This window comes from Pithys albifrons, chromosome 2 (genome assembly GCF_047495875.1).
Source record: "Pithys albifrons albifrons isolate INPA30051 chromosome 2, PitAlb_v1, whole genome shotgun sequence".
NCBI classification, from domain to species: Eukaryota; Metazoa; Chordata; class Aves; order Passeriformes; family Thamnophilidae; genus Pithys; species Pithys albifrons.
In genome coordinates, this window is record NC_092459.1 from 40013253 (window position 1) to 40029061 (window position 15809).

The 15809-nt window shown below is 54.5% G+C and overlaps 1 protein-coding gene across 1 annotated transcript; it reads left to right on the forward strand.

Annotated features, from left to right (window-relative positions):
* Window positions 1–2579: 2579 nt before the first annotated feature.
* Window positions 2580–7286, forward strand: POU3F2 (POU class 3 homeobox 2). Its single transcript, XM_071548792.1, has one exon. It carries the CDS (start codon window positions 2609–2611, stop codon window positions 3914–3916), a length of 1308 nt encoding a protein of 435 aa, XP_071404893.1. The 5' UTR covers window positions 2580–2608; the 3' UTR covers window positions 3917–7286.
* Window positions 7287–15809: the final 8523 nt, after the last annotated feature.

The following is a 15809-nucleotide window of genomic DNA, read 5'->3' on the forward strand; positions in this document are numbered from 1 at the left end:
GCGGAGCGGCGGAAAGAGCGGCGGTCGGGCTCTCGCTCCCCGCTCCCCGGCGCTCCCCTCCACGGGGGGAGACAGGAGAGGAGGATGCTTAAGGAGCGGTATTAATGACAGGGCTAACAATGATGGGGAGGACGAGGAGGTGGAGTCTGCGGCGGCTCTGAATGCACCGGCCGCGCTCCTCGCTGCTCCCAGCTGCGTCTCCATAGGCGTGCGCTCCGCCGGGGAGGGGACAGGAGGGACGGCGGGGGGCTCTGCCGGGGGGCCAGGGTTTTGTCCGCCTCCTAAGGCCATAGTGCTACTTCGGTAACTGTGTGGTTACCGTTAGCCCGTGAGATCCGCCGCTGGGGCGGTGGAGGTGAGAGACACGCAGGTCGGTGACCGTAGCCATCACCTGCCAGAAGGCCGGGCGGGACAGCGGGCCGGGCAGGGGACGCGGAGGGCAGGAGATGCACGACCAGGGCAGCTCTGGAGGGTTTTTCCCCTCAAAAAAAGGATTGGTTGGATCTTGCTAGCCCACGTGTCCCGTCTCCTCGTCTCGGCGAGCCGCGGGAACAGCGGTGATCCTGGCACTCTATGGGGACCGGCTGTCCGTGGAGCACTCACGCCAGGGGGCCGGGGCACAAAGGAGGTCTCTCGGACGACCACCGGCGTAGGTCCGTGCTGGGCGAGCACCGCATGCTGGAGGCACCCACGTGAAAACCTCGCTCTGAAAATGACGTATGGCGTAGCCCCTCGTGTCTCGTCCACGCACGAACTTTTGGCAGCCGACCTGTAGGCGGGCTTGAGGAAAAGCTGCCCCCGGTAGAGGCGAGGCGGCCCCGGTAGCGAGGCGGGAGGGCTGGCCCGGGCTCGGAGAGCAGGGTGGCTTTTCCAGGACGGTCCCCGCGATGCCTTGGCAGAAGCCTGCCGCGGACTTGCCCTGTTGTTTTGTTTCAACTCATTGGTCTACACCTAATTGGGAGGAGAGAGACGAGAAAATGAGCATCAAATTATAAAATTCCTGGGTGCCCAGTTGTTTACACACGGGAAACAAAAGGCAGAGCTTCACTTCAGAGGCACTGACTTCCTTCTCCGTGACACTCGCAGAACAGGCAGTATTGTTCTTTTCGACTGCACCTCAAAGAAAGGGGGGGGGGGGAGGGGCGGGGAAACCCTTAGGAAGAATCTCCACTCTTTTATGAACGAAGTTTGTGCCCCCCTCCTCCTTTCCCCCCCTCCTCCGTCTCTCCTTTGCCTCCCCACCCCCCGGCAGAAGGAGCTCTTGATACGCCGCTAAACTAACGAAACGAGGTAACTCCTGCTGCGCCCCTTGTCTCAGTCTCTGGATATCCTGTTTATGCTGCTGCTGTGTATATGTTTATGTGCAGGAGCCCATCCCCCCTCTCCTCCACACCCCCACGCAGAGGAATATTTCCAGGCAAAGGAGTCTTTCCAGCCCTCACGTTAAATACGATGATTTATAAACAACTCGCAGAAGAAAGCTGTTTCTTGTTAGTAGTAATAAATTCCCCGGTCCGCCCTATTGTGTTATTTCCATGAAGATAGCGGGAGTCTACGACGCGCACCTACCCCCGTGAGCAGTTTATTTTCGAGACAAAGCTATGGCTTTCGGCTCAAAAATGGGCAGCGAACTCTTTTCGCGGCGGCCAGCCGGGCGCAGTTCATTCCTAAGAAATCCGGATCCAGTTCCAGGGTCTCCTTCCTTCCTGTCCGGGCTGCAACTTCTTTTTTTTGTTTGTTTTTTCCCTATGTCCCTCTTTTTTCCTATTTTTTTTCCGTTCTCTACCACCCCCCTCATTCCCAATCTTCCGCACCAACGCAGAGCCACCAGCGTCGCTGAGGCGGTCCCGCAGGCATCCCGTTCACAAAGGACGGGACAAGTAGCACAATACCACCCTCGCGGTGCCGAGGTGCGAAGCCCCGACATCCCCGGAGGAGCGGTGGGCTCCGTCGAGCACCGGGTGCCGGGAGGGCAGGGCTGGGGCCGGGATGCCCCAGGGGCGCGGCGCTCTCCGGCCCCTCCGGCCGGGCAGGCTTCGAGGCGGCGCTGAGAAAGTTGGGGGAGGGCAAGGTGGGTACCCCCCGACCCGCATCACCCGCTCCGGGGCGGCACGGCCTCACTCCGCAGAGCGACCTGCGGCGGGGCGAGCGCAACAGGAGCCGGGAGGCGGACCGGCGGCGGCGGCGGCAGCATCCTGCCGCCGGCGGGGCGGGGCGGGGCGCGGCGGGGCGGGGCGGGGCGGGGCTGCCGGCGGGAGGGAGGATGCTTCTCCCCCGCCCCGCGGCCGCCGCTCCCCCGCGCCCCGTTCCCCCTCGGAGTTGGGCTCCGGAGGGGGCGTGTCGGAGGCGTGTCCGGGGGCGGGGCCGCTCCGGCGGGGTCGCCAATGGCGTGCGGCGGCGGCGGCGGTCGCCGGGAGCGCGGGCGTCCGTCAGGGCGCGGGGAGCCAATGGCGTGCGGCGGCGGGGCGGGGCGGCCGCGCGTGCCTTCGCAGTGGGCCCCGGCGCGCGGGCCGGGGGGGCGCGGGCGCCGCGCGGCGCCCGAGGCGAAAAAGTAGCTGTCAAATGCGCGGCGCCTTTAACCGGCGCGATCAGTGCGGCTCGGCGAGTCATGGCGACCGCAGCCTCCAACCACTACAGCCTGCTCGCCTCCGGCTCCCCCATGGTGCACGCCGAGCCGCCCGGCGGCATGCAGCCCGGCGGCGGCTACCGCGACGCCGGCGCCCTGGTGCAGGCGGACTACGCGCTGCAGAGCAACGGGCACCCGCTGAGCCACGCTCACCAGTGGATCGCGGCGCTGTCCCACGGCGGCCCCGGCGGTGGCGGCGGCGGCGGCGGCGGCGGGGGCGGCGGCGGCGGCGGCGGCGGCGAGGCGCCCTGGTCGGCGGGCGCGCTGGGCCAGCCCGACATCAAGCCGGCGGTGGTGCAGGCGGGCGGGCGCGGCGACGAGCTGCCGCCGCCGCCGCAGCACCCGCCGCCGGGGCGGGCGCCGCACCTGGTGCACCACGGCGGCGGCGGTGGAGGGCACCACGCGGCGGCGGCGGCGGCGGCGGCGGCGGCGGCGTGGCGGGCGGGCGGCGCGGCGCACCTGCCGCCCGGCATGGCCGCGGCCAACGGAGCGCAGGCGGGGCTGCTCTACTCGCAGCCGCCCGGCTTCACCGTCAACGGGATGCTCGGCGCCGGGCAGCCCGGGCTGCACCACCACGGCCTGCGAGACGCCCACGAGGAGCCGCCGCCGGGGCCGCCGCACCACGGCCCCGACCACCCGCCGCCGCCCCACGGCCCCCACCCCGGGACGGCCGGACCGGCGCCGTCCGCCGCCTCCGCCGCGCCCCCCGGGCCGCCTCCGCACCACGACCCGCACTCGGACGAGGACACGCCGACCTCGGACGACCTGGAGCAGTTCGCCAAGCAGTTCAAGCAGCGGCGCATCAAACTGGGATTTACCCAAGCGGACGTGGGGCTGGCGCTGGGCACCCTCTACGGCAACGTCTTCTCGCAGACCACCATCTGCCGCTTCGAGGCCCTGCAGCTCAGCTTCAAGAACATGTGCAAGCTGAAGCCTTTGTTGAACAAGTGGTTGGAGGAGGCGGACTCCTCCTCGGGCAGCCCAACCAGCATAGACAAGATCGCGGCGCAGGGCCGCAAGCGGAAAAAGCGCACCTCCATCGAGGTGAGCGTCAAGGGCGCGCTGGAGAGCCACTTTCTCAAGTGCCCCAAGCCCTCCGCCCAGGAGATCACCTCGCTCGCGGACAGCCTACAGCTGGAGAAAGAGGTGGTGAGAGTGTGGTTTTGTAACAGGAGACAGAAAGAGAAGCGCATGACTCCCCCGGGAGGGACGCTGCCGGGCGCCGAGGACGTGTACGGGGCCAGCAGGGACACGCCGCCGCACCACGGGGTGCAGACCCCCGTGCAGTGAACTCGCGGCGAGGGCGCCCGGCCCCTCCTCCTCCTCCTCCTTCTCCTCTCCTCCTCCTCCTCCTCCTCTCCTTCCTCCAACTTTTGATTGTCCTCCTTTTTTTCTTTTTTTTTGTTTTTCTTTTTTATTTTATTTTCTCCTATCTTTAAAAAAAAAGACAAAAAATCAAAAAACAAACAAAAAAAGCGAAAAAAAAAAGAAAACAAAAAGCGAGCGAGCGAGAGGGCGAGAGCGAATCACAGCGGACAGACAGACAGACAGACAAAGCACCTGCACCACACTGTCCCTTAGACAGTAGCAGGTGCGATGCTGTGTTTTGACCTTTCCAGGCGAGTGCCCGTGCACCGGAGTGGCGTGAGTACCGCGCACGGGCAGGCAGGAGGGCAGCGGCAGGTACCGGCAGGGCAGGGGCAGGCACCGGCAGGGCAGCGGCAGGCACTGGCAGGGCAGGCGCAGGGCGAAGCGGTTCGCACAAAACTCCCTCGCTTGCTGGCAAAAACATACGGCGCTGCCCTGCTGGGGAGGGGGCGGAGGGGAAGGGGGAGCACAGCCCCCTCGGGTCCCCTCTGCAGCCCCCTCCCTCCACACAAAGGCAAGACTGCATTGTGGAATGTCGCTCGGTGTTAGCACATGCTGCTGTGTTTATTTTCTGTGGATCCCCTGTATGAATATATGAAAAAAAAAAGAAAAAAAAAAGGAAGAGAACTGAAAAGCTATCCCTTTTGATCTAGGCAGTATTTAACCTTACCAATTTGCACTGCAAGAAAATTGAAGTTTACATAAACAAAATATTTGGTTTTTTCTTTTTTCCCCCCTTCCTTTCTAACCTTAATTTTGCAAATGACTTGCATTTTCCACGGTGAACGTTAGTCAGCCAGTGACCGGTCTAGGATATGTTAATGTGTTTTAGCCTTTGCATTATGTGTATATGTGAACTTTTGTTATAAACAAGTCTTCTTAAATATGTGTAACTCTTATTTTCTCCTTTTACTGCAGCAAAAAGAATTAGTATATGTGTATGTATGTATACATATGCATGCGTGCATAAACGTACAGATATACACATATATATAATCTCTATATATACACATATATATGCACCTCCAGCTTCTGTTCTCCAGAGACGTGACTCTCATAATTGCTTAATATATGCCTTCAGTGGCAAGAGTCGAGTTTGGAGAAGGGAGAATAAATGCAAATCAACAAAGTAAACTTCATTTTCAGGCAGTGTGCCGGGGGCCGAGGCGCAGCTAGACGGGGAGGAATAAAATATGTGCAACCCCTCCAGATTGTCAGGGCGGGTGAGCAAGACCCGGTGTGGGGAAGGCGGAGAGGGAACAACGTGTTTCCAGAGTTTTCCCGGAGAAAGTGGCACTTCCCTGAGAGGGAAAGGGGATTATTTAGTTTCCCCACCACCTCCTCCTCAGCGCCCTTTCCTTTCCCTCCTCCCCCCGCGGCTCCTGTGCGTGCGTGCGTGCCTTTGGCATCCCAATCTCACCGCCCGGTTAGCCTGGGCTGATATCAGCCTCCAAACTTTCTTTCATTGAGCAGTTTCGCGTTAAGTCAGAGCCAGGGAGAGCCTGAGGAGCTGCTGGGCCCGAGATGGGGGTCGGGTACTTACACCTGCCTGTAAACACACGCTGCCCCCTCCTCTCCGCAGAGACCGTGTGCGTTTCTTTTCCACTTTTAATTTTTGTATTTATTTTATTTTCTATTCGTATCCAGCCCCTCTCCCTCCCCATCCTCCCCTTGTCCTTTGGTCAAATTGTGGTATAATTTATTGAAGGAAAGGACCAGTTTTGACTTGGGCAGTCTTGTGTCTTTCACTGGGGAATGAAATGAAGTGGGGGAAAAAAATGCCATTTTTCAATCCGTGTTTTTTCCCACCCCTTTGTTAATAGTTTTAAAGTGCATTTCATGACATTATCTTGATGGGAAATGGTTAACGTTCCAAAATAAGAAAAAAAGAAAAAAACCCACGGGGACAAAAAGGAAAAAAAAAAAGAAAAAATAAAAAAAGGAAAACAAAAAGCTCTGAAGGGAAGCAGAGGAGCGGGACCTTGGAGCAGCGCATGTATGTGCGTGTGTCTGCGTGCGTGTTTGTGTACTTCTGCACACACACAGCTATGCATATACATTAGAGGAACTTTAAACTATGATAGTTATAATTCATAAAGGGATCGTTTAGTCAGCACAAACGGGTGCTATAGAGACAAAGCATTTTTATAATCTAAAAGTTTACTTAGTTGAGTGTTGGACAATTATGGAGAAAAAACAGTGAAGCATTCTCTTGCAGAACTCTCCTATGAATATTGCATTCAGTAGCTAAGGCTTTAGAGTATGTTTCTCATTGTCTTTTAAAACGCCTGTGACATTGAGTTTTCTTTCCTTCTTTTTTTTTCTCCCTTGCTTTCTTTCTTGCTGTCTTGCTCTCTTTCTTCGTGGTAAGACAGATGATGATTTCTAAGAGGCACATGCATTAGCCTTTTTCCTGGTTTTCCAACAATTGTTACAAAGATACGGGCACCAAGCTTTTCTCTTTTCTTTCTTTTTTTTTGTTTTTGTTTGTTTGTTTGTTTTTTATTGTTGTTGTATTTTGTTTATGTATTGAGCTGCTTGTTATTTAAAGTATTGAGGACTAGCGCCTAGTGAAGTGAATCTGATCAGGGCAGATCCAGTGGTAAAGGGAGGAGATGAACTTTCAGACACTTATTAATACGTGCGTAAGGTCAGAAAACGGAGTCAAGAGGATGTTTGAAAAAGCCTCAAACTCCAAATAGGTTTACTAAAAAAAGTTACCACGCAAACCTTACCACTATGTATATATGTTTAATATTTGTCCTTTGAAATGCAGAAATAGTTTCAATGTTTTCTTTGTCTATTTTTCTTTTTTTTTTTAAATGCTACCCAGGGAAATATTTTCATATCATTTTTAAGTGGCCTGCCTCAATGTATATTTATTTCTTTTAAAGCAAACAGGTTCTGGAAACTGTTTTTCTGTAGCTTTAAATGAGTAGGTGAACAAAATCTATATGGGATGTAATTTTTTTTGGTTCAGTCTCTTTAAAAATACTTTGTTTTGGTACATTTGGATGTGCTTGTGGGGAAAAATAAAAACGCAGAGATCCTTATATATTTATGTTAAAGTAATATTTTATTATCTACATAAAACAGAAATGCACAATACCTTCATAGTTTCTTCTAATTATTGAAATATCGTTATTTTATTTTTAAAGATAGCACAGATTTGCATAGTTCTTAAGATCTGGAGGGAGAAGACCCCAGTACTTATACTGAATTGAGTTCTGTGTAAAAGCACCGCCATTTCTTTATATTTCATGAAAATTTTGGAATAAATTTGATGCCTATACTGAGAGGTTCCATGCTCATAACTTTCAGGGCCTTGAAAGAGAGCCTCGGGAACTGTGTTCATTGTCCGCAGATGAACCGCAGCTGTGTGTTTTGGAGCATTGATTTCTGTGCGAGTAGGGGTGTCCTGCTTGATGCTGATGGGGAGATCTGCTCCTCAAGGTGGTTGCATGTTCTCGTGGAAAGCATAGGGCAGAAGAGGCTCAACTCTTCTCGGTCTCCTTTGATAATTTAAGGTCTGACTCCTTAACGAAAAAAAAAAAAAGAAAAAGAAAGAAAAAAAAGGATGGAGAGAGAAAAAGAAAAACAAAAAGGCGGGGCTTAATGATGAGAGTACCATTTGCAGGAGGAAGAATGCGGCTGCCCAGCGGGGCTGCGCACCCCCGGGCCGAGCCGGGCCCCGGGCCTCCCGGCGACGGCCCCGAGGCTGCAGGGCCGGGCCTTTCACGTCAGGCATCTGCGGCTCCGTGTGTGTAACGACCCGGTCGGTTTTCCCATGTGGGTCCCGGCTGGGCACCCGCGGGACTGGCGCGCTGGCGAGTGACATTCAGTTGGGCAGTGTTCATATATGCGGTGGAGTGTTCAGGTCCTTTTTGGCTGGCTCGGTTTCCTAAGTGGGATACCCTGCTCTTCTCCTCCCCCCACCCTCCTCTCCTTCACGATAGTTTCTAGGCTTATTAGATTTCATCATCTTTTCTAACTTCTAGTCAATATTACACTCATCCCGAACAGATTCAGCTAAATGATCTTATCAATAGTTTCGAAGAGAAGTGACAGAAAGAAGAAGTGTTTTGTGACCGCAGACGTGCTGACGGGTAAAATGTTGAAGCTGGGTATGGATTTAAAAGTCCTTGGTCAATAGTCCGCGGAACGGGCTGCGGAAAGCGAGCAGCCTCTGCCCTCTGCAGGACACTCGGGTGGGCTCCCAGGGAATATTTCGCCTTTGATGACAGGGCCCCGCTATCGGCGAGCGTTCCCATGTCGGGTAAACAGGAGGTGACTTGGATGGATGGTGATGGCCGCCGAGAGCCGTGGCGGGGCGATGCGACCAGCCGCTGCTCGGGGCTGGGCCGTTCCCGGCGAGGGTCCCGGGGCTGCTCCTCTGGGCCTCTTTGCCCAGCAAGAGTCTGACCTTATGGGAGCGACCTCGCTCGTCCTTCCGGACTGCTTGTGGGGAGGCCGGCCGGTTCGGGGGTCATTCTTCCTGTTTCCTTCGGTCTCTCTTTTAAGAGAAAGGAAAGGGGGAAATGGAACAGCCATAGGATGCTCCTTCTGCAGGTGGATGTCAGGGTGCGCGGCAGCTTCTCGGGCTCCTCTGCTCTCATTCCCAGCAGGAACACTGTCGTAGGTCAGATGTCAACAACAAAAGCCCTATTTCCTCGGCTCGCTCTCTCTGGTGGAGGCCGAATCTGGAAGGCGGAAGGAGACTGTGTAGCCCCAAGCTTTTGAGCCTTTGATTGCCTCCCACCGTGTCCCCGGCTCCGCAGGGGTGAGAGGCAGTGGTCGGTGCTGCCTGCCCCAGGTAGCTCCCGGTGCAGCCCAGCCCCGCCGTCTCTCCCGAGGGTGAGCAGTGGGGTGGGCCAGGGTTTGAAAAAGGAGAAGCGGGAGAAAGGGAAATAATCCGACAAATCCCCCAGGCTGCGGAGCAGGCCGGGGTGGTGTCTAGCCAGGTGATGGTCTCGGGCTGGGCAGCTTGTGAGAGCCCTGGCGGGGACGGAGGCCTCAGTTGGCCTCAGCTCCGCCCCGTTGTCTTTCTTTCTCTCTCTTTCTCCCTCGGGCTTTGTTGGCGGCAGTGGGGTCTCCCCACTCCCCCTTGTGCAGTGCCCAATCCTCCGAGCGAGCTTCTGTCCCGCGCCGGGCCGCAGGGGTACGGCGGGACGGGCCCTGCTTGCCTGCGCTTTCCCGGCGTCCTGCCCTCCACTTCGGGCCCGACCCCAGCCCAGGGCTGCCCTCCGGCTGATCCACTGGGGAAAAAACTCCTGTGGCTGCCTCCCTTGGCTGCCGGGCAGCCCCGACCCCGGGGTTGTCCCAAACCGCGTTGTTGGAGGTTTGGTGGCTCTTTGTTGCGGTGCCGTCGGTGCGTGGGGAGGAGGACGGGTGACCCGCCCTGGGAAAGGAGGCGACGGCCTCCGGTGGGAGATGAATCGCGGGGCCGGTGGGGAGAGCAGTCACTGCCTGTCGGGCGCGCTGGGTTTAGTCCGACTTAAATCTCTGAGTTTAGATACAGCAGTGGGGCAAGGTGGTGGGCACGGGGGCGTTCCCCCAGCCGGAGCCCCGGCAGCGCCTTTGAGGGGCAGGACGTTGGGGGCAAGGACGGAAATTGCCCACGGCTTCCTGGTGGTGGACGGGGCAGTAGCGGCCTTCTGCTACCTCTGGAACGGAGGCTGGGCTTTGAGGACTGTCTTGGGAATCGTGGCTCTCCTGTCTCCCCTGCTCCTATGAGGAGGTGTCTATTTATTGTGCGTTTCGGAAAGGTCAGGGCCTGGGCTGCCTCTCCAGCTTTATTTTGGAGATGGAAAGATAAAAAACAGATTTTCAGAGTTGCAGAGGCTAAGTTGGCACCCTGTGCTCAGAGCATGGCCGGGTTGACATCGGGAATGTAGGAAGATGCTCTGCAGAAGTGAGTTTCCCCCTGGCTCGGACAGGCGGTGCTGGGAGAGCTGGCATTTCTCCGTAGGAAATTAGTTAGAGCTAATCCAAAGCGTGCTTTAACAGAAATGGTAAAACAAAAAGGAAGAACTCCTCAGACCCGACTTCTCATCAAATCATAAACCAAACAAATGGGCTTTTCAGCAGGCGAGTCCCAGCTACAGCGCGTGGATTCTCACGCCACGACGGCCTCAGTCCCTGGCCTGACCCGCGCTGTGGGGCTCTTCCCTCTAACAGCATATTGCTCCCTACAAGCTCCCCGTAAATAACTCCGAAACTCGGCCAAGTATCCCGAGTATGCCGGGACTTCACACAGGGCCCCGGGGCGGGGAAGGCCGTCTGTGTGGGCGCAGAGCCCCTTTCCCTCGCAAACCCGGCCCCGCAGCGGCCCAGCACCCACCCCGCCAGACCCGAGCCCCTCCGCGGGACGCAGGCATCGGCGCCTGCCCTCCCGTTGGCGAGCAAGGGAGAGGGATGGGGCGAGGGCAGCGGCGAAGGAGCGGCCGAAACTCTGCCGTTGCTGCCGGGAGGGTTGGCGGGCCGGCGACGGGCGCTGCCCCCCTGCCCGGGCCCCGGGCGGCTGTAGAGAGGAGGCGCCGGACCCCTTCGCCCCGGGGAGACGGCGGGTCGGCCGATGTCTGCCTGTCTCCGTCCAGGGCAGAGCCGCTGCCGGTCCGAGGCAGGAGGTCTGCCTCTCTCCGTGAGTGGGGGTGCAGGGCACGGGGTCCGGCCGGGGGACCCCATCGATTCCACGGCGGGACCGGGCCGGTGCGGGCCGTCCCGGCGCCGGGCTCCAGCTCCACCACGGCTGCAGCTCTCCGGACGGCCTCGCAACGTCCCGCCCGGCCAGGCTGAGCTGTACCGCTCCCTGTGTGTCCCCGGGCCTGTCCGCACAGCTGTCATTTTTAAGGATTAAAAAAATAGCTGGCCGGTAGGAAGTTGGCGGCTGGCGTTTCTCCCCCTTTCTCCTCGCACGGTGGTAAATCCTGGCAGGAAAACAGGGGCAAAGGCAGCTCGTAAAAGTGATGACGAGACCGCTTTCTCCCCCTTCTCTTCCTCGTCCCATGTCCTCCTGTCCCGAGAGTTGTAAGAGGCGCTCGTCTAAAAGTTAGAACATGTTTTTAGCCAGGCTGACTCATTCATTAATTCTCTTTCCCTCCTTGATTCATTCATGTCTACAGTCATTCATTGCCAAGTCCATGGAGGCATCAGCTCCTTGGTCAGTAGGGGAGACGTACAAACAAGGATGGTGCTATTTATTTCCCTCTGCCTGTGGATTTTCTAAGACGTTCAAGCAGGCACAATCATTAAACTAATTTGTATTTGATTGTTTGGGCGGACGGGGGTGAATTTTATTGCACTAAGCATTCAAGCACGCACGCATCGCTGATTACCAGTATACATTAAATAAAGTTGTTTGTACACATTGTCTTACCACATATAGGCAGTCTTATTATTCTAATTACTCTAATTAGTGCATTGAAATGTTTTCTACTTGATTTGAGGAGACAGTGATTAGTTCTATTACTTCTTTTAACTCTTATTTCATGGAAAACTGTTGATGCATGTTCCAATTACCTTGTTTTTCTCTTTAATACAGCTAGGGCAAAAAATTATTATGAAACGATACCGTTGGTAGTAAAAACAATATTCTATTTCCCTTTTTTAAAGAGCTTCAATTTTTATTTTTTTTATAAATCCCACCGCCAAATAGTAAACCCCTCCACTCCCAAAACGTTTACAAAAAATATTTCTAGCCAAAGCAGCACGTTTCTTCTTTGCAATTTCTTCTGCTAGTGCTTTAGTACTTTATAGTTGTAACATTACCCTTTTTAAAATTTCTTTTCTTTAAAAAAATCTAATATATACTTCACGCGAAGCTATTTCATAAGTTTTAAATTAAGGTTACCATTAATTGATAGGATCAGTTCATCAAACATGTTACTTCTATAGGGAATTGTAATTAAAATCTTAATCCCGTTTGAGACTTAGTTTTATCTTAAACACTTTCTTGAGGGGTTTTTCGCCCCTTTTCCCTGGCGGTTGCTGCTTGAAGCACGGCGGGGGTGCAAGAGTAGCATCCAGACCCCACCAGAGCAGGGAGGCTATTTTGTTATCAAAATAGCCATCTTCACTATTGAGCCAGTACAGGTTTTGTGTCGAGTTTTGGGATGTATGTGTATGTTGGCCTTTTGTGTTGATGTGGCGGCCACTTAAACCCAGCCGATGACAAAGCGGGCGGCGGGGACGGAATCTCGCCTTCCGTTCACGTTACAGACAGGGAGACTGGCTATTTCTCGGTCATAAAAACACTGCTTTTATTGTTAGTGTCTCTCCCCTCCTCTTCCCGTTAGTTTGTTAAATAAATAAGAAGGGATGGGGGAAAAAAAACACGGACGAAACGCAAACCATCTTTTAAATTCTTAGAAGTCCAGGTCTGGAGGGAAATCTATAGAGTTACATAGGTAAATACTGGGCCTAGGCTGCTTATACTTTTAATATTTAAACGTGGATTACAGGGGATCTAAAGATGCCTTCCTAACCTTTGCCAATTGCTTGTGCGAGAAGAAATCCCGCAAGATGCACAAAGGGGCGAGACGCCTTCCCGCTCTCTCTGACAAACGACTCCGCCGCTGGTGTGGCTAGGGACCGACTTTCCCCCTGGGTTGGGGTTGCTGGGAACGGACAGCGGTGAGGTTTCGGGGGGTGTTTAAAAGCGTGGATCCTGTTCCTCCTTCCCGCAGAGCATCTTCTCGCCCCGCTGCGTGGTTCGGGCTCAGCGCTGGCGGCGCTTCGGTCTCGGGCAGGCGCCGTTGGCCGGGCGGGGCCCGGGCTGGGTCCGGGACTGGAACCGGGGCTGGGACCGGGGCTGGGACCGGGGCCGCGCGTGGAGTGCGGGCGCCCCCCAGCGGCCGCCGCCGCCACAGCCGCGGGGACTCCCCCGGAAAGGGCAGGGGAGCGTCCAATCCTCTTCTCCGCTCCCGGACTCCTCGCTCTCCTTGAACGCACAGGGCTGGGCTCCGGGACATCTGTCAGAGAGGTCGCGGGAGCCCAAGGTGCCTCTGGGCGGGAGAAAAAAATGTCGTGAGTACGCTTGTTCTCTTCTTCTCGGTTTCTTCTTTTTTTCTGTCTTTCTTTTTCTTTTTTTTTTTAATATACATATACACACAGCAACAGCAAAGTCCCTTGTTAATCGTGCAGCTTCTCCTGGCTTCTGGATGGGGTTAAAAAAAAAGAACAAAAACCCCAACCACCCAGCAAACCCATGGTTTATTTTCAAGCCCCCGAAAACCGGGAGAGAAGATGCTGTTTGCCTTTCCTCCTCCTCCCGCTGGGGAAATGTCCTGTCCTCAAACTGGGGAAATGTTCTGTCCTCAGACTGGCAATCCCTCTTTCATCTCCGGCATGTTGGATAACAGGATAAAGCCATGTCACTTCTTCTCCGAGGCGTGGAAGCAGCCCCACGTGGTGCCTCCCGTGGAGGGGGGACACCTATGGGGCTCGGCTGTTGTGACGGCGCTGCGTGGGTGCGGTGTCGCTCTTGCTGCTGCCCCAAGCTTGGTGCGAGGTGTGAGCCCAGAGCCGGGTACCTCGCAGCCTCTGGGGGCTGTTCCCCACCCCCCGCGCATCTCCCGGTAAGCGAGAGCACAGCGGGGGCAGCGGAGCGGGGTCTGTCCCGGAGGGCCCTGAGTGCTGCTCACGTCTGCAAGCGTCTTTACCACGGCACCCAAATCCCACCGTTTCAACAAATGGCTTCTGTTCTTGCTGAAATCAAACCACACCACACATCAGACTGGAATCACCATAGGCGTCCAAAAAACCCCCAAACCCCAACAACCCTGAAACCCCTTCTCTGTTAGATGAACCCACCATTTCCCAGAAAGAGAACTAGAGAACTAGACATAACCCTGGTCTCCTGCAGGGCCTTTTGGTGCTGGCAGAGTGCTGTCACTTTTGACTCAACACCACGACGCCCTCCCCAGGCCACGTGACAGCTGTCGTGGATTCAGCTCTGTCTGGGACCCAGACCCCCTCAGCAGCATGGGCTGGTGAGACCGCACAGGTACACATCTTGTGTTTATTTCAGTGCTGCTGGTTTTGTAACTACCGCTTGCCATGCTCTGTATGTAGGTGCTGAAAATGTTAAAATATTGTGAATATCAAGAACCCAAGCCATTCAGACATTCTGCTACAGCAGACTTCATTGCACTGAAAACTGATAGGTGACATATCACGATCTCAGAGTCTCTTGTTAACTCAACAAGCAAATTGAGCTCAAACAAAACAAAACAAAACACCCAAGACAGATTAAGTTTTAGGAAGAAAAAAGCATTCTGCACTGAGCTAATCACACTACAGACAGCCAATACTGTAGCACTGAGCAGAAATTGGAGAAAACAACCTGTTTTCTAGCTGAACATGAGTGCTGGACCTGTTCAGATAACAAGAGCGAGATGCTATGCAATGACTAGAACTGGAAAGGTAAGCAGTGGCTACACCTTCAACTACAGATTATGCCAGTGTCTGTCCTACCTGCAGAGATAGTTTTGTTCACAGTAGACAGAAAGCCATGAAAAAGGTTCAGCCTCTAAACAGCAAAGCTGGCTTTGTGCCAGGGACCTTTCCTAAATGAGCAGATAAGTAAGGATTGATTTATTTGCTAAAAGGTCTAAGGAGCTGGAGAACATTGGCCTTTTGCATACTAATATTGCATACACCCTCAGTGTATAAATCATATCCCAAACCAGATATTTTTAATTTTGGGGTGGAATGAAGGCCTTTAACTTAAAAGCAGTCCCTCATTAATATCGTGCATGTCTGTCTCTTAGAACTAGGCAAGAAAGAGGACTGACAACATAGCCTTTTGACATGCCTCATGTAGCCAGCCTAAGGAAGTAGGTGTTCCAGAGGATCTGCAGAGCTGCCTCTGGTCCCTTTGGCTTCAGTGCTCACACCTCTTCAGTTCACCATTCTGAAATACAGGCCCACCCCCAGCAGCAGCCAGGCTATTTTAGGTTTTATATCTACAGGGGCATGTCAGATTTCACTCCACTTCCCCAAGGCTCTACCCACGAAGCTAAAATCAATCTCTCTTGTCCCTGCCTGGCCCAGTTCACTTCTGCTGCTACATCACCAGTGACAGGGCAGAAGAGGGCTCATGCCAAGAACTAGCACATAACCTGGCAACTAAGCCTCAGCTGCACCTTCAGTTAATTCCCTTGGCCTGAATCCAAGGCTTCCCACATCCTAGCACTGTTCTACTGCCAGACTTGGACCTAACACGTACCAGGTCAAATAAGATTAGCTGCAGTAGGGTCTTACTAGTCCTAAACACACCGCCTAAATGGCCACAGGCTATTATAGGTAGGGGAAGCCCCATCATTTATATGTGTCAAACGCCTTCTAGGTAAGGTCAAATTCAGCAGTGACTGGAGAGCCAGGGGTAAGGACACGCTGTGGAGTTTGCAGGAGTCCCTAGAGGCAGCAGCTGCAGCAGCTGTTGAGTGTTGTAAAACATGAGTAACAGCCTCATCAAAATGCTACAATCCCAACCGGTCACACCCAGCACAGAAGAGCATCCCAATTAAATATGGAGTATCTTCTCCTACCTGTTTTGAAACAAAGCATAGCACTGCTATTTCTTGGCCAGAGGGAATGGCCTCTGCCTTTCCTGGACAGATCCTGCTGTTCCATGTGAACAGAGCCCCAACAGATACTACCATTCAGCACACAGAAAGATGCAAGAGACTGGAATTCCCTCACTCTTCCAAATTTAAGCTCATCATCTGTAGGAGACGTCTGGGGAAAAGGAGACACTGCTGGTCTGAGAAAAAGATGTGCTAGGGAGGAAGGCAGTACATGTTTTCCTTGCAAA